We start from the raw sequence: 18,940 nt of genomic DNA, 5'->3' as shown, positions 1-18,940 counted from the left end.
GCTAAGGTATCTGGATCTGTATTTATATAAAAAAAAATTATCCAAATAACAAATACTGTTTTAGATATCGAATCCATACCGTCAAAAAATTATAAGGCGGTGCAAGAGGCCGTTATGGGCCTGCATGGGCTTTGTTGCCATTGTACAGGGAGCCCCCCCGCATCTAGCCCAAGCTTTTCTTCCTCAAAAAAAAAAATCTAGCCCAAGCGTTTTTTTCCAACCGCCTCATGTCATTGCCACCATTCGAGCCCACCGCTTTGACTCGCACGTGTCCGAGTCCGAGTCCGACCCACCTCACCTGGCCACCGCCACGCCACCTTTGTCGTCCCCCCACCCATTCCCCGAGTCCGAGTCCGAGTCCGACCCACCTCACCTGGCCGCGTCGTTTCGCCTCCCGCCGCCGAAAGGCCGAGCCCGTGCCCGTGCCCGCAACCCTAATCCCCTCCCGCCGGCGAAGAAGAGGGAGGAGCCGCGCAAGCGTCGCCAGCGAGCACGCGCCCCCTCCCTTCCCGGCTCCCTCCGTCCGCGCCGTGGGCGAGGCGCGCGCGTCCACCCCTATCCGTTCCGCCCTCACCGCGAGGAGGCGGAGGAGGATCTGGGAGGGGAGGGAGCCAGGTCCGGCGCACCAACCCGCTCTCGTCCGCGCCGGCGAGCGCCAAGCGTGCCCCCACAGGTTGGTGTGCTCCTCTTCCTCGTCTCTCTTTTTCCTTCGAGCTGGCGGCCTAGGATTTCATTTCTATCAATCACGTCCTCATCCTAGCTAGGGTTTCCGGGTTTCCAAGCGTGAGAATGCGTTCTTTCCCCATCGATTCGCGTGGAATGATTAGGGAATTGGCGTGCCTTGTTCTGGGCTCTGCGAGATAGGTTATGGTTCGTTTCTGCCATCAGGGAAATGGACCCGTTCTTTTCGGATCTGCGGGGAAATTGATCTCGTTTCATGGCCAATACGAGAGGACCGGACCTAATTTCTCACCAAACCGAATTCCAAAGCAATGTTTATGGGACCTCGACCTCCCTAGAATTGTTGTTTGTCTCTAGGGCTAGTTTGGGATTCTAGGGTTTGCTTAATGGGTTGCGTGCTTGCGTGCCTTATCCTGTGGTTCCTCCATAGTGCTTTAGGCTTTCATCAGTGGTATGTTGGCATGTGTTACAGTGCTGCTTTGATTTTTTGTTGTTTGAGATAGATTGTTTCCGTCTGGGTACTTGTTATGGTTCATAGGTGTTTCTGTTTCCTGCATGGTTACGGTTATTGTGGGGTGGGTTGGCTCAAATGAAACGTTAGCTGATTTTGATAATTAGCGGAAACGGAAACATGCAGTACCGTTATGGCAGCGTGCAATATTAATTAGTGGGAATGGAAATATCATTATTTTAACAGTTGGAGATGATACCATTACTATTTGGGAGAATCAGATTTAGCATCGAGAAATCTGAAATGTTGATTCGTTGATTCCAATGAAATTTGCAGCTTCTGTTTCTTCAACTGGTTTTGCTATTCTGTTTTGTCATTTCTTTATTATGCTAGTACATCCTCTGCAAGTGGAGAATGGATTACCTATCATTTCTGTTTACATCCTTTGGACTCATTGTATATAAGCTGAAAAGCTTCCATTTATGGGTATGATTGATAATACTAAGACCAAATGGCAAAAGAGTCACATAAACAAAATAGCACTTAACAATTCAGTGCAGAAACTAAAGGAGCAAATTTCCACTGGTAAAATCAAATATAACATTTCCTAAGTGCCAAATTCATTTTTTCCCAAATGTTATTGGCAAGTGGTGATCAATAGTTTTTTTTTTCTATTTTTGACACCTTTCGTGAGGTTCATGTGAGGTAACCTTTTTTGGCTTGATAACGTCAATTGAACACATATTGATAGTAATCTATGTAATCCTTGCTTACCTGAGAAAGATAAGTTTGGGAGCTGCTAAACCAATAGAATTGGGATAGATTATTTCTAAAATTAGAGTTCTACCTGCGGTCAAGTGTTGGGCTGGAATGGCAATGACGAGGCGGTTGGAAAATAGTTTGGGTAGATGTGGGGGTGACTCCCTGTACAATGGCACAGCCCATGCAGGCCCATGGCGGCCTCCTCCACAGCCTTAAATTTTTTTGACATATGGATCGTACAATACAGGTCCGGATATTATAGATCTTCAACGCTTAATAAATCGCAGGACGGCCAGGGCATCTGCTTGGACTTCCCAATTTTGTGTTCAGATCACATTTTCCCATAGTGCTTTAGGCTTTTATCAGTGGTATGTTGGCATGCGTTACAGCGCTGCTTTGATGGTTACTTCTTTGAGATAGATTGTTTTCGTCTGGGTACTTGGTCTGGTTCATAGTTGTTTCTGTTTCCTGCATGGCTACCGTTATTGTGGGGTAGGCTCAAATGAAACGTTAGCTGATTTTGATAATTAGTAGAAATGGAAACATGCAATACTGTTATGGCAACATGCAATATTAATTAGTGGAAATGGAAATATCATTATTTTACAGTTGGAGATGATAACCGTTACTATTTTGGAGAATCAGATTTAGCATCGAGAAATCTCAAATGTTGGTTCCAATAAATTTGCAGCTACCGTTTCTCAACTGTTTTTTTTTTCATTTCTTTATCATGCTAGTACATCCTCTGCAAGTGTAGAAAGGATTACCTATCATTTCTGTTTACATCCTTTGGACTCATTGTATATAAGCTGAAATTTTTCCATTTATGGGTATAACTGATAATATTAAGCCCAAATGGCGAAAGTGTCGCATAAACAAAATAGCACTTAACAATTCAGTGCAGAAAGTAAAGGAGCAAATTTCCACTGGCAAAATCAAATATAATATTTCCTAAGTGGCAAATTCATTTTCCCCCAAATGTTATGGCCTATGGGCGAGTGACGATCAATAGTTTTTTCTATTTTTGACACCTTTCACAAGGTTCATGTGAGGTAACCTCTTTTGGCTTGGTAACACCAATTGAACACATATTGATAGTAATATTTGTAATCCTCGCTTACCTGAGAAAGATTAGTTTGGGACGAGCTGCTAAACCAATAGAATTGGGATAGGTTATTTCTAAAATTAGAGTTCGACCTGCCTGAGAGCAACATGTCACATGATGTTTTCGTTCCTTCAAGAAAAACAAAGTTTGGTTACTTGGTTAGAGCTCTGCCAATTGCCATTAGCACATAGGGGTGGGTACAAAACCTGATTCCCGAACCCGAACTACCTGGACCCAGAGCCAAACTACCCATACCTGAAATATCTGATTACAATTTTGGTAGTAACTATATTACCCGAATTTAGTTTGGGCAGTTCGGGTATTGATCCCCGGTACCGGAATTACCCATAATACCCGAATTGTGTGATCTGTGATGTGTATGAGAGTATATGTTTATCTGTTTGAACAACATTTGTGTAGTTGTTGAAGACATATGCTGTTTGATACTTTGGTATTTGCTAGCTATGTGATTGATTATATATTTTTCTCTGTTAAATGCTGTTCACGTGCCTGAACCTTGATTGCTTCTGATGGGTTTCAACTCTAGCCTACCCCAACTTGTTTGGGACTTAAAGGCTTTGTTGTTGTTAAATGCTGGTAAAAACTGTTTACTGCTTTTAAAACGCCACTGAAATTTTGTCTATTTTGCTGCTTTTGTTAAATTCAGGTACATCAGGTATACCTGAACTTTCGGTTGTGTTTTCTCGGGGGGGGGGGGGGGGGGGGGCACCTGAACTACCCAGCCCGAATATTTGGAAGTTTGGGTATTTGGAAATTTGGGTCAGATAGTTCGGGTTACCAGAATACATCATGTGTTTTTTTTTTTAGTTTGGGTGATTTGTGTAGTTCATTCATCCAGCATTTCCGGAAAACCTACATTTTACTCTTTTCATTCTGGATCTGAGTTTCCTCATTCATATGAGTATCTAAACATTAATTTAGTGATCGCGCAGTTCTTTTAACATGTCAGCAATTCCCATTTCCCCCTGAATTGGTTGAACGGATTTAAATAAATAGCTCATTTGAATCCGTTGCTGTAACTCTTGGATATCCAGTGTGGGGCTATGGTCCCACTTTGTTTTTTCCTTTGGGCATGTTGAGTAACTTGCTTCTAAATGAATGCTCCACCTACAGGCTTGGCTGAGGAAAACCTGTGCTCTGTGCATCTTGGACAGGGCTTCACCATTTACCAAGTCTTGAGTTATTGCTCCGCTGTCAGACCAGAAATCAAATTCTCTAGCCAAATACAATGATGGCACAAGCCTGTAAGAAGAGGAGAGTTTATATAAGCAGTGAATCGGGAGACTCTGATACAGATTCTGATGTTGAGGGAAGCAAATTATCTCGACAGTTTGGGGTGCCATCAATTTCTACATGCCAGCACCATTATAAGGTCAAGGCTGCAAGTATGAAAAGTAGCAGGATGATTAGGTTGTGTGGAAATATCGTAAGGAAGCTCATTGATCACAAAGGTGGCTGGCTTTTCAAAGAACCTGTTGATCCAGTGCTATATAGGATTCCCGATTACTTCAATGTTATCCGCAACCCAATGGATTTGGGTACTGTAAAGAATAAACTCACAAAAAAGCAATATGCAAGCATCGAGGAGTTTGCAGCAGATGTGAGGCTAACATTTTCAAATGCTATGAAGTACAATCCTCCAGAAAATGATGTACATAAGGTCGCTAAAGAATTGAATGTAATATTCGACTCAGAATGGGAATCAGTACAAAGGAAATTTAGGGGCCGAAACCCTACGCAAGAGCAGCAGACAACGAAGGTCATAAAAGTTCGAGCTATCATGGATTCAAAGTCTACAGTTGCTAGAGAGCCAGTTGCATGCTCAAATTCAAAACCTTTGGTTGCGAGAGGGCCAGTAACTGGTTCAAATTTGATTGCAAAGAAGACACTGACAGATGCATTATCCTCCAAAGTAAGACCACATATGCTCTTATTCACTTGATTTGTTTCTCTGGTGGTAATGTGATTTTAAAAGTACTACTATCTGGTGTTTGTACAGGTAAAAATTAAATTTTCCGTGCGCAGCTCTGAGCGTACCTCTTCCAAAGGTGTCAATGGCATAACTTCTTTGCATTACATGACAAGCTTTTATCCTAAGGTCAATTAAAAAAATCATTGTTGTGATTATTAATGCTTTCCTTTTCATTCAGATATACCTGTTCAAGCAGCTGGTAGCAAAGAGGGGTCCTTAAATCACTCTGTTCCTACTGGCAACAAAGAGGCATCTTTGAATTGTGCTCTTCCTTTCACGAAGGTTATGGGCATGAATTTCCTTCTCATTCTTTTTGACTCATTATTGTCTGTTCAAAGTATAAACAAATCTGTAACTCTCCATCTAAAGCTATATCTTCTACCTTCAGGAAAATGCTAAAATTTCAAGGATACGAGAAACTGAGGGCAGCTCTGGTTCAATTGGTATGTTGAGCATTTCTGCACAATGTTATTCCAGGGTTTCTGTTTTGCTAATATACTTGAAATCCTAGGAAATGAATCGTGGTCTTGCAATGACACTTCTACTTCGCCTCTTGCTTCCTCTGCGCAAGGTTATTTCGCGTGTTCTTCCATACTTAATTCATCTGCTTACTTTTTTAATTCCTGTTATTCGAAACAATGAAAACTTAACATTTAGGAGCTTAGGGTACTTGATTTTGTCCATATAATTCTTGGCTAATGTACTGCATGCTCATGTGAATTCCAGGTGAGGAAAGTTACCTTCATGATGAACCTTTATCACCAAGCAAAGCTCTTCGTGCAGCAATGCTCAGGAGTCGTTTTGCTGGGACTATTGTGAAGGCTCAACAGAAGGCACTTCTGGATCATGTAATATTCCAAAAATATGTTCTGAACTTTGTGGTCTTCTATTTGGTTATGGCTTTGCAGAGGACAAGTTTATCTCTGTGCACTGATGCAGCTCTTGCTGATATACTGTTTTGATGCCCCAGGGGAAGAATATAGACCCTGTAAAATTGCAATTGGAAAAGGAGAGGCTGGAAAAAAGGCAGCAAGAAGGTAAGAGTATCGTATAATTGCGATCTGGATCTGTTTTTACTTTATAGTACCTCTAGAATTCCTGTGAGTAGAACAAATATCTTATATGTGTACATCTGTCACTGAGACTGACATAGATCTCTTACCAAGACTGGTCCCTTCTGAGGGGTTAGTTTTGTATTTGTGAAATAATTTTTTAACTAAAAATACTTGGACACTTCCTTAACTCTTAGCTTTGAGAAATCCTAACTTTCCAAAAATGTCCCTGGTGAAGTATCAGCAGTGTCTGGTGTTAAGCGCAACTGTCACATTGATTTGTACTTAGTGGTGAAGAGCCTAACACAAGGCATGATATTTTGGCCTGGGTATTTAGATTCTGTAGATTCAGGTTTTGAATGGACACTAGGCCATTAGATGCAAAAGAAAGACCAAGTGTCAGCAATGTTCGGTGTTTAGCGCAACTGTCACATTGATTTGTACTTGTGGTGAAGAGCCTAACGCAAGCCATGCTATTTTGGCCTGGGTGTTTAGATTCTGTAGATTGAGGTTTTGAATCGACACACTTGGCCATTAGATGCAAAAGAAAGACACTCAATTACGCACAGGATGAAAAGCTGTGTAAAAAAGATCTTTTTGCCTGTTGTTTTTTTGTCCTGGATAGTGCTGAGCTGGCACAATAGGCTTAATCTGTAAGTAGTGTTAGCCTAAACGTTTAAACGGACTAAACGGTTACCTATCGAATAGCTATTTATTCAGGCTAAACGACAATTTAAACAGATTAAACGGGATAAACGGACACGACAAGCCATTGTGTAGCGTTTACATGGCATGTAAACAGGCTAAACGGCCGTGTAGGCTAACAGTGCTGTAACCAATAACTGATATCTGCCCTGCAGTCAACTCAAAGTCAGTCACAGGACACTGTGTATGAGCTAGTTTTTAGTAGACCGGTTACAGTTGTGATTTGGGAACTTCAGCTAGGAGTGCGTGGAGATCAGTGATCCACGTGCTCAAAACATGACATGCCTTTTACTATCACTACTAAATTTCTATATACCTCATACTGCCTTTTTTTGTCCTTGTTTGTTTTCATTTTGTCTACTTAACTTGCATGGGACTAAATGTCTTTGGTGGGGGTTAAAGTTGGGAACCTGCTACTGAAGGCATGTTATAAACTGTGCTGAAATTTAGTCCCATGCAAAAAATGGACGCCTGGGATTGCTGCCTGGGCCAGGCAGCTTTCCCAGGGTCCATCCAAACAGCCCCAACTTGATTATTTTTTTTCACTTCTTAGCTCTTGACCATTCTTTTTTGGAGTTAAGAGAAATGACTTACTTGAAAATCACATCTTCCAACCAATTTGTGCTGATGAAATTTCATATTTACTTTTATGTGCTCTTTAAACATGATCTTTGTACATATATTTGCTAGAATAATAGGCATCTTGAGGTCGAGGAATAGTGAGACAGTAACTACACAGAGTTCTGTTTTGGGGGACTAAGAATAGAATCAGTACAGTCAAGAAGCTATATTGTGGCATATTTGGAAGCTGTACTTTTTGTATCATCTTGACATGAGCTATGCCATTCCTGTGGATGCTAACATAGTTACGGCTTCATTTTTTTTTCATTGTAATACAGAGAAAGCAAGGATTGAGGCCCAGGTGAAGGCTGCTGAAGCAGCTGCACAACGGAAGTTTGATGAAGAAATGAGGATGAAGAGAGAGCGGGAAAGGGAAGCAGCACGGCTGGCACTACGCATGGTACTACCTGCTTGTGGTTTTCTGACCTGCAAGTTTATATGCTTGATGGTATGCAAGGGATAAATCTCCTCTTGTGCAGATGAAGAAGACTGTTGATATTGACAACAGTGACTTCCTAAAGGATCTGGAGAACTTCAGCGAAACGTGGCAGTCCAATACACCTGGCAAATTAATCGTGGATTTCATCGATGGGGACTTGCCACCGGGGTTAGGGAGCCCGCTGGAGAGGCTTGGCCTGTTCATGAAGAACGATTTCGAGGATGAGGTGGAACTGGAAATGGAGGACAGCGCATCACCCTCGATGGACGTTGACATGAGGAAAGATTCCCAGGAAGACATAGGGCATGAAATGCAGGACAGCATATCACCCGTGACGGTCATTGGCACGAAGAATGACTCCCAGGGAGCGGAAGGGCATGAAATGGAGGACAGCCTACCATCCACAGTCATTGACACAAAGAAAGATTCCGAAGAAGAGACAGAACATGAGATGGTGGACAGCGTATCACCTTTGATGGATGTTGACACCGAGGAAGGAGAGATCAGCTGCTGACGATAGCCACACGTCTCTGTCATCATCCACATAATTTATTGAGGCCGTGAGACAAACATCCTTGCTGGGATGTCGACCTCATAAGCAGAGTGATGAAACATTAGTTTCCTCTGGTTGCGTCGTAGAACCATGTGAACATGTCTCAACCGAACTGAGTAGTGGTTTTGGCTCCGCAGCGGATTTTAATTTTCGTGGTCTTGTCAGTCGGGCAAGAGTATGATAACTCGGCTGTATGTTGGATTTGTTAGGTACCTATTTAGTGTGAGCTCGTCGGCTGGATGACCTGTATAAAAAGATGAGAAAAAAAGGGGTAAGTTAGTGCTAGTATATATTGTAGGAGCTTATGGTGGAGCCGGTTGCAGCACACAAGCTATAGCATTGTTCTCAGATGTGGTCAGCGCACCGTAGTACCTTGTTACTGTCTTCATTCTAAAACTTCAATAAAATGATGCCTGTCGCACAAGTAAATGTAGGTATAGCTATGATATATCTGAAATACTGAGTGTTTGGTTTACTCTATTCTAGATGAAATTGCTTCAAGAGATCATTTCTTATAGAACGATAATACTTCCATGGTCGACTGTCCTGTCCTGACTCAACTCGGCCGCTCTGCCGCGCTCTCTCTCTCTTAAATAAAAAATCCCCTGCGCTTGTCCCTTCCACTCATCCGCCCTAGAGCTCTCTCAACCAAAAAAAAAAAAAAAAAAAAAAAATCCACTGTCCGTCCAAATTCGTGCCACCCTCTTCCTCATCAGATTCATTTCTTTCCCGCCCTGGCACCGTCGCCCGCTTAAGGCTCGGGCCCAGTGGCACCTTGCTGCTCGCGGCAACTTCTCCTGTCAGTCCTTTATGCGCATGTGGTGGCGCTCCATCTCGTCATCGAGCCACTGCTGCTCAGTCCCCATACCCCCTCCTGGTCCCTGGTAGTGGGCACCGCCACCGGCTCCACGTCTCGACGATGGTGGTCCTTGGACACGTGGTAGCAATTGCGATCCTCGTTCTCCAAAGCTTGCCGGGTACTGCAGTCCCCCACCAGGTAGGTCATGGTCGCCGGCGACGTCGTGTTTTAAGTGTTTCATCTGAATATTGCAAAAGTCGATCTGGGATGTTGCATATATTGCTACGGCAACATATGCATGTTGCAAGCCTATGTTTCAATTGTTTCATGTGTTTCAGACGTTTGTTTCGAATGTTTTCATCTGGATGTTTCAAAAGTTGATCTGGTTTTGCACATGTTGCAATGGCTATACACGCATGTTTCCAGTGTTTCACCTGTCTTCAAACGTATGTTGCATATGTTTCATGTGGATGTTTCAAAAGTAGATCAGATGTTGTACGGCGACGGTGGCTAGCGAAGAGAGGCCTGTCGTAGGGCTTCGCCTCCTACCTCACGCCTCGCGCCTCGCCCTCTCCTCTACCACCCCTCCCTTTACTCCATCTCGCCGTGGTAGTTCGAGCTCGACCTTAGCGGGATGGGCACGAGGCGTTGGGTGCGTCGGGCGCAAGTACAGGAGCTCCATGCGGACGGACGCCACCTCCGGAGCGGGATGGGCGCGGGGCAGAGGGAGCTGCGTGCGCCGCGGTAGGGAACGGGGTGCAGACGCGGGCGTCTTTCTGGACGTACAGACGCTAGCACTACCGTTCTTAGAATTCAGTTGAATGAATTTATTTGTGATATTAGCACTAATTATAAGCCTAGAATGAGGTGGCGATTTATCAACTCATCTTATTTTACAAACTAAACAAAAAAAGTAATAACCAAAAAAAAAAAAAAGGTAAGAAGTGAGGTGACGATGAACTATCTCATTCCATAAATCAAACACCTATTGCCTGATCGGATAGGCGCTGAAATTGCGCGACGCCACGAACCATCGCGAGTCGCGACCCTAAAAAGTTTGTATTGGGCTGACTGCTTCGCCATATCTGTGGCCGTGGTGCGTCATGCCATCGATCCCTCCACGGTCGGCAATAAGGACGGTGCGGTCCATATTTTTTCTTTTTCTTTTTAATTTTATTATCCGCTTGTATTATCCTCGTATTTACAGAAGGGGGAGAGTTGTTTCTCACCTGTTTTTGCAGATCTCGTTTTCATTCGAATTCACATTTTTATCCCGTTTTTAATCTATGTGGGGGCATGATATGCACCGATCGGTTGGCAGTGAGGACGATGCGATTAGTACCTGCTTCCACGACGTTAGTTGCTCTTCTTTCGTAAAATTTTCTTCTAAAAATACCAAACCCAATCGTGCATAAAAGTTGTATCATACTTTTATGCTTCCGAGCTAAAGTTCTAGCATATGGAAGTTATGAAAGTCGAAGTATACATTTTAGTCGATACAAAGTCTGTGTTTTCGATGATCCACTATGATAATGAAAAAGATTTCTACATATTTGACTAAAACAATCAAGAATATCCCAGTCTGATAAATCAGTCCAAACGGGTTTACTCTTAAGATGCTCCGATCCAGTACAAAACTGAGCTTTCCATAAGAATCCAACAAGGGGAGTAGTAGGAGCCGTGGTATCGAATTTTTTCTTTCAAGTATCTGTTAGAAAAGAATTCCCCAACATTTGATTCCTTATACGTGCCCATGGGCCAAACCGCACATTCGGTAGTGCTGGTTGGGGAAAAGTAAGATCTGCTTATGTAAACATTTATATCAAGTTTAAAAAAGTTACAGCCCAAAGTAGATTCCGATTTCACTGTTGTATTTCTGACCATAAATACTTAAAAACAAGACTTCACATAGATATATTTAGACAAAATTTTATTAAAGAACAACTTTCTCATCAAGATAAATTTTTTTTATTAAGCAAAGTGATGTTGTAGGTCAGAGATAAAATGTTTCATTTTTTATAGGACAGATGTTCTAAGTTTCGAAGAATAATATTCCAGACTGAGTATGGGCAGAACTTTTCTCAAGGTGTTATTCAGGTCCCCAGACTTTAAAAATTCATTTCGAGGTCATCGAGCTGGTCTTTGTATGTCATCTACTCCATCCTGTTAGTATTGATCTCCCACCAGTTAGGCCCAACGGCCTAACTGGGCCTTGTCCTCGCGCCCTGATCGGGGGCGCCCAACCCTACATGGTTGGTGGGCCCCCGTCGCACAGCGCTATAAAGGAAGGTGGGGGCCGGGGCTCGCGACACGAGGTTCACCGCGCCGCCAGTCACCCCACCGACATCCTAAACCCTAGACCCGATCGAAAGTAGGGGCGCTGCCAGCGACGGAAAGTGCCACCGACGCCGGCAACGCCACCCGACACTCACGCCGCCGCCGAGGACGCCACAGCGCCGACTCCCTCTCCATCGACCGTCGCTGCCGGCGCGCAGATGGCGTCCGTCAACGAAACCCCGGCCGGAGCTTCAACAACTACGGCATTTGACGGTTTGCCACCTATCACCCATCTCTCAATCTCTCTGTGAAATCCGAATGCTCTATTCCTATGCAATACATCCTGATCTGATGAACATACCTAAGAACACCAAATCTAACAATGGTACCGGAGCCACGGTTCGTCAAGAAATCAGATGCGGATCAGGAAAGAAAGTCGAAAACCGAACCCTAAGACCTAACCCTAATTCCCAAAATCAAAACTGAACAAGGGATTGAAGAAGGGGAAAAGGGAGGGTTGGATTCAAGAACCCTAGAACTCTAATCCGAAAGAGGGGAAAAGGGGAAGAAGAAAGAAGAAGGGTCAAACCCTAACCCTAATCCCATTTTTCCATTCGGATGAACGAAAAGGAAAACGAATCGGCAAGAACAAAACTCTAAACCTAACCCTAGTTTTCCCCATTCGGATAAAACCGAAAAGAACAAACTCAAAAAAAAGGAGAAAGGGGAAAAAAATTAGGGTTAGGGTTCGTCGGGGATAAACCTCCACCGGCGCGGAAGAAGAAGAAGAAGAAGCGCACCGGCTCTTTCGCCGGCGCTGGAGGAGAAACTGAGCCGAGGGCGCGGGCTCGGCCAAGAAACGGCTCGCCGGGCTCGGCCAAGAAAGCGCCGCGGCTAGGCCGCTCGACGGCGGCGTGCTCACCCGTTGGGGAGCATGCGCGCCGGCGAGGGGGCCAGCGATGGCGCCAAACCCGCTCTGCTCTTCCTCGCTCGCGGCTGCTTGGCGGCGGCCGTCTCCGCTGCGGCTGAGAAGAGAAAAACAGCGAGGAGAGAGAGAGAGGGGAAGAGCCGAATGCCTAGGGTTTCCAGGGCGTCGGCCGCGGTGATGTTTTGATCCGCGTGAAACGGCCGCTCGGCCATCGGATCGAGACGGACGGCCGCGATTCGCTGGGCCAACGAGCCGGCCCAGGCGGGAGCGAGCGCGCGCGGCGCTTTGCCGGCCCAGGCCCAGGTTGCGGCCTAGGTGCGGCCTGTGCGCGCGAGGCAAGCCGGGCCAAGCCGGTTCAGCGTGTCTTGGGCCGCGCTGGGCTAAAAATGAAAAGAAGAACAAGAAAATTTTTTCTTATTATTTTCCAGAAACAATTTTAAATGCATATTTTGATGAATTTGAATGATTTTGACATAATTTTCTGTGCAAATTTTATCCAACGATATTTTGCCCAGAAAACAATGAATTTTTTAGTGCTTCTAGAAAATAATAACATGAAAAGATCATTAATGTTTCCGCTGTGCATGATAATTTAATTTAAGAGAAATGAATTTCTGATAATTTTGATGCAATTATGATATTGTTATTTTCTGACCAACGTTGTTAATAACAATATTATAACTTTTGATCCATGAGAAATCGTGTATTAATTTTACTTCTGCCCAACGGTGATGTAAAATGTTTTGCATGGATGAATTATAAGTTTTAATTTGACCAACGTTGAGTTAAAGCATGGAATTTTATGTATAAATGTTTCTTACTTACTCTGGTATGATTTTAGGAGGCAAATGCATTGTGAACATTGCCAACATCCCGACACTCAACGGAACCAATCACCGTGTGTGGCGGGAGAAGTATGAATTGGAACTTGCATTGGGAGAGGTCGATTTTGCCATCACCTCACCGTGTCCTACTGAGCCAGAGGACCCGGTGAGAGGTGACAATGAATCTGACGCTGATTTCGCTTCTCGGAAGCGTGATCATGCTAAAATAAGAATGAAATATGACCTTGAACATAGGCAATGGACTCTCTCCAACCGCAAGTGCCTGTTGGTAGCCAAAGCCACCATAGAAGATCAGATAAGGGGCTCAATCCCTGAATGTGCTACTGCCAAAGAATATCTTGAGAAAATCAAGAGTCAGTTTACTGGGTCTACCAAGGCTACAGCAAGTTCACTGATTAAGAAGCTTGTGAATGAGAAATTCACTGGTGGTAGCATAAGAGAGCACATTTTGAAGATGAACACTACGGCATCTAAGCTAAAAGAAATGAATTTGAAGGAGGAGAATTTCCTAATTCATTTGATTTTTGCTTCTTTGCCAAAAGAATATGACACATTCATTGTGAACTACAATATGCAGTCTGAAAGATGGGGCATAGAAAGACTCATCTCAATGTGTGCTCAAGAAGAGGAGAGGATAAAGTCCTCACAAAGTGAATCTGCTTATTTTGTGAAGGACAACAAAAGAAAGAACTTTAATGGCAAGAATTCTAAACCACAAGGGAAACCTAAGTGGGATAAGTCCTCTTTCTCCAGTTCACAGGGAAAGAAACCCCAGGATTCTGAGAATCAGCAGTATGGTGGAGCAGAAAAAGATCAGTGCAAGCACTGCTTCAAGAAGGGACACTACAAGAGGGATTGTCCAAACTTCCTAAAATCTCTGCTAAAGAAAGGTGATGAATTTATTACATTTGTAGATGAATCTCTGTATTTATGTTATGATAAATCCACTTGGTGGGTTGATTCAGGAGCAACTACTCATATTGCAAATTCTTTACAGGGGTTAAGTGGGACGAGAACCTTGCAAAGAGGAGAAAGAACGATTAAAGTTGCAAATGGACTACAAGCCAATGTTGAAGCCATTGGAGATTTTTCTTTAGAATTGAATAATGGTTTTGTACTTAGACTTAAAGAAGTACTTTATGTTCCCTCTTTGCGTAGAAATTTGATAAGTGTTTCGAAACTTGATGATGATAGAATTGATTGCCATTTTGGTGATGGCAAGTGTAATATACTGGTTAATAATAAATGTGTTGGTCTTGCCTTCCGACAAGACAAGCTTTATTTATTATCTCTTGCTGAGAATGCGAACAATGTATGTGATGAGAATGTGAATGATTCCCCATCTGCGGATGTAACTAAGAAGAGGAAGAGAATTGATACTGTCTCTTCGAAATTATGGCATTGTCGCTTGGGCCATATTTCGAGGGGGAGAATGGAACGATTGGTTAAGGAATCAATTCTTCCGCACTTAGAATTTTCAGATTTAGAACAATGTATTGATTGCATTAAAGGAAAGTATGTCAAGAAAATTAAGAATGATGTCAAACGAAGCACAGGAATTTTAGAAATAATCCACACAGACATATGTGGTCCTTTTCCTGTGAAAAGTGTGGATGGTTATGACTCGTTTATAACATTCACAGATGATCACTCTCGTTATGGCAATATTTATCCAATTAAAGAAAGATCGGAAGCATTGGATAAATTCAAAATATTTAAAGCTGAAGTTGAAAATCAGCACAACAAGAAAATCAAGATATTACGATCAGGCCGAGGTGGAGAGTACTATGGGCGACATACCCCATATGGCCAAATTCCTGGACCTTTTTGCAAGATTCCTACAGGAAAATGGCATAGTTGCTCAGTACTCTACACCGGGGGAGCCTCAGCAGAATGGAGTGGCTGAAAGATGTAACCGTACCTGTTGATGCAAAAGTGGATCTGCAAACACAAAGGGCTAATACCCGAATCGATATCCAAAGCGTGCCAGTCGATTTGACCTGTTAATCGACAAGGATGAAGATACGAGCACTTTGGTCCTGACAACAGCGATACGCCTGGAAGTTATGGCCAAGAGGTACTCACGCGGAACTCGAGAATCGCCGAAGGTTGCACTATGATGCAACTCGCCGAATCAATGAGAACTCGTAAAAAGAAAAATGTGCAAATTGACGAAGTCGCCGAAAAGTAATTAGATGCAAATAGGAGTAAAAATTGGTTTTGATATTGATTGATATATCTTTTACATTGCCCTTCAATCTATATTTATACCCTGATCTAAAGAGACATAACCAAACATAACTAGGACACCAAATCCATACCTAAGGAAATACGTGACTCTTCCATGAATCATACTCTAATAAATACAGAAAAGGAAATCAACTCCTATCTATTTCCCTGTCTGCCTCAATTACGATGGAGATCTCACCGACCTCCTTTCCATCGGCATACTTCCTGTTTCATCGGCAGTAGTCTTCAAGCTTTCCTTCATCGGCATCGACAATAACACCTCCAACCTCATCGGCAACGCCCGAGTCTAAATCAACCTTTCCATCGACCACCACCAGTCATCGGCAACCATCTTTACAAGCTGACTCGCATCGGTTGTCAGCGTATACAGTAACTTTCCTCCTGCCGATTAGTCCACTTTAGTCATTTTGACGCGTGCAAAAAACAGTGTCAACACATGCCCCCCAATTTCGGAGTATAAAACCATTAATGCTCCGAAATTTACTCCAGATAACGTTTGCCTTCGCCCGATTACCGTAACTCATCCTCCAAGCCAAAACTTGGTCTGTTATCAAATCTAATCCTGATTCACGCACCTCAGTAAATATCGCACAATCGCTAACCACTCTTGCCTTGATTATGGTTAAGATACCGAAACAATAATCCATCGGCAAGATCCTGTACAATCCCCTGATTATCGTGCGAACAGTTACCATATCCATCTGAACCACCTCGACCTACATGCGCGCGGTATAGAGATAAGTCCAGAATACCCCTACTCCAAGCGGCTTATAAATAGATTCCTCCAGAACGCTCGTCTTCTACCCTCAGACTCCAATCTTTGACATCTTCTCTTTCCGGCGGCGACTCCGACGAACAACTGCGTGACCTCAGCCAACAAGAACTCTTCTCCAGCGTTAACCTCAAATCTTCGGCTCGTGCTCCCATCTTCCTCAAGATAATGGCAATCAACTTCGATGTCCCTGCGGTTTGTTCCACTTCCATTACCTTTTACCTCGATTCCCCTAGTTTTTGCAAGTTCATATAGTTGGTGATTTTTCTTTTCTTTTGTTCTCCGGATCCTTTAAACTTAGGAACTGCGCAACAAATTAGTTATTCCAACCGATCAGCCGCATGTCCAATGCCTAGGACCAATGGGCAACCCAGATCCAATTGATCTGATTAATGCAGAGGTTAACAGAATCCCCTTTAGAGCCCAAAATTTCTCTCTGAATTTATGGAAAGACACATTCCGATCTTGGCCCAAAACCACCAAAGGGTGGAAAGATTGGTACTTGAGGGTTAATAAATCGATGCAAGTATACTGGGCAGAACGGAAGCTAGACCAATGCATTAGGCTATCTATTGCCGATATGCAGAAGAATGAATCAATGATGATTGCAGCTGCTTACTTCTGGTCAGACACAATAAATACTTTTATGTTTGGGCATGGCCCAGCTACTCCCACACTTGCCGATGTATACATGCTCATTGGTTTGGATATTTCAACTGCCGATGAAGGCTCTATCTATGGCAGAAAATCTGAATATAGGGTGAATACCCGCAACATCGGCGGTTGGACAGGATACATCCAAGAATGCCAGAAGACTAGAACAGTTAATCAGAGGAAACATGCCACATTCTTGAATATGTGGTTAGAAAAAATTATCTTCTGTGGTCGATTAGTAGGACCAACCAACGCTTTCCTCCCTGCTGCTGAACTCCTGGCCAATGGTGTAAGATTCCCTCTCGGCCGATACCTTCTGAGCTCCACTTATCATCTTCTTCATCAAGTGTCTCAGAAACTTCTGCTTGGCGAACCCATCAGCAACTTAGGAGGCCCATGGTGGTTCATCAACATGTGGCTGAATACCCATATGCACAAACGGTTGCAATGGGACTTCTTTGCTCAACAATTCCCACGAAAAATTGCTAAAGACCATGTGCTTGGGGATGAGGAATCGGCAACACGCTCATCTCTCAATTTTGGTGAAGCTATAATTGTCCTCCCTGGAACAGAAGCCAATGAAGACCAGATCGGCAGATTCTTTCAAAGCTTCTACAATGGTCTCTCTCATGATCATAGGGCCTGGGTGCCTTATATTGACGAAGAAAACAGATTCCCCCTTCTTTTCAACTTTGCCGATGACACTCTGAATCAAGATAATGAGCTCATGATGGCTATCATTACTCCCAGGGCAATTCCAGTGAACACATTCGGTAGCGGGAAAAACACCAATATCACATATGAGTTTTACAACCCATCGGTAGTATCCTGTCAATTGGCTTTTGGGCAACTGCCAATCAAACTTTGTTTTGCCGATGTGATCAAACCTAGAGAAACAATCACCTGCGGAACAGATTGGTACAGGGTAGTGCAACTCTCCCCCGATGCCGATACTACAAATGTCGATATATCCGTCTAGACGCCAGTATCTTTCATCACCGAATCATATAAGCAATGGTGGCGAGAGTGGAGGGAACAACTGTTTGCAACATCGGCTCACACATATCGGCACATGATCGACCCTGAATACGCCATTCCTGATGACGCAGTAAGTTCCTTTTAGCTCCCTTCCGCTTTTTCCTTTCATATATCGGTAACTAACTTTCTCGTGATAGGTTAACAACCCAGCACCAACTATGAGCAAAAGTGTGAAACCCTTTGATCTTCGGCCTGTTTCCCCGATATCATCGATCGGCTACAACACCCCCACCTTAGCCGCTTTGACTCACCAGAAGATCCGTACCAAGACCATCACCTCCAAGTCCAAATTGGCTACATCTAGGGCCACTCCATCGGCTGCTGCTACAACCTTGGTCAAGGCATTCAAGGTAACAACCTTGTTTATTTCTACTTATGCCGATCACAAACTGTATTAACATTAATCATCAGGGGGTAAGAGCCGCTGCTGGATCGTCATCGGCAATTCCTCCGATATCAAGAACCACTTCTTCTGACAAACCTTCAGAGGTATCCCCTTGATTTCACATTTCATCTGTTAAATATCATACCTTACACCTGTTTTGCAGCAACAAATGGGTACATCGGCAAGCATACTAGATGTCCAAGCTTCACAACCAACAAGTGCCGATGCCCCCCAGCCAATCGTTGCCGATACCCAAGCAAAGCGCAAAGCCTTGACAGATGTCAAGGCACAGCCAAAACGATAGAAGTCCATGCCGACCCCCACATCTACCCCAATGTCATCGGTCATCATACCCCAAGAGCCAACCACCGATGAGGTTGCAGAGGATATCCCATCGGCAAGCTCAGCCGATCCCCCACATGGCATACTCCAGGTTGCTTCCTCCAGTCAAGCACAGGAAATTGCCTTGAAACAGGTAAACCGATTATCCTAGCTGATTTACAATACTCATACTTATCCTTAACTGACCTCTTTTTCTTTTCCTCAGGAACAAGACTCCCCAAACAGCCTATTCTCCTTTGCCATTGACGTCTCTGACGATGATGGAGAGGAAACAAGTTCTTCCCTTGC

At 43.7% G+C, this 18,940-nt stretch overlaps 1 protein-coding gene across 1 annotated transcript; it reads left to right on the top strand.

Moving 5' to 3' along the window:
• The first annotated feature begins 345 nt into the window (after positions 1-345).
• On the top strand, positions 346-8,647 carry LOC136486430 (transcription factor GTE12-like). The gene is made up of 10 exons (XM_066483316.1): positions 346-673; positions 4,134-4,932; positions 5,020-5,068; positions 5,171-5,274; positions 5,381-5,435; positions 5,504-5,563; positions 5,719-5,840; positions 5,963-6,029; positions 7,649-7,770; positions 7,850-8,647. Exons 2-10 carry the CDS (start codon positions 4,249-4,251, stop codon positions 8,321-8,323), a joined length of 1,737 nt encoding a protein of 578 aa, XP_066339413.1. The 5' UTR covers positions 346-673; positions 4,134-4,248; the 3' UTR covers positions 8,324-8,647.
• The last annotated feature ends 10,293 nt before the right edge of the window (positions 8,648-18,940 follow it).

This window comes from Miscanthus floridulus, chromosome 10, assembly GCF_019320115.1.
Source record: "Miscanthus floridulus cultivar M001 chromosome 10, ASM1932011v1, whole genome shotgun sequence".
NCBI classification, from domain to species: Eukaryota; Viridiplantae; Streptophyta; class Magnoliopsida; order Poales; family Poaceae; genus Miscanthus; species Miscanthus floridulus.
Note: the sequence above shows the minus strand (reverse complement) of the source record. Positions and strands in the feature narration are given on the sequence as shown.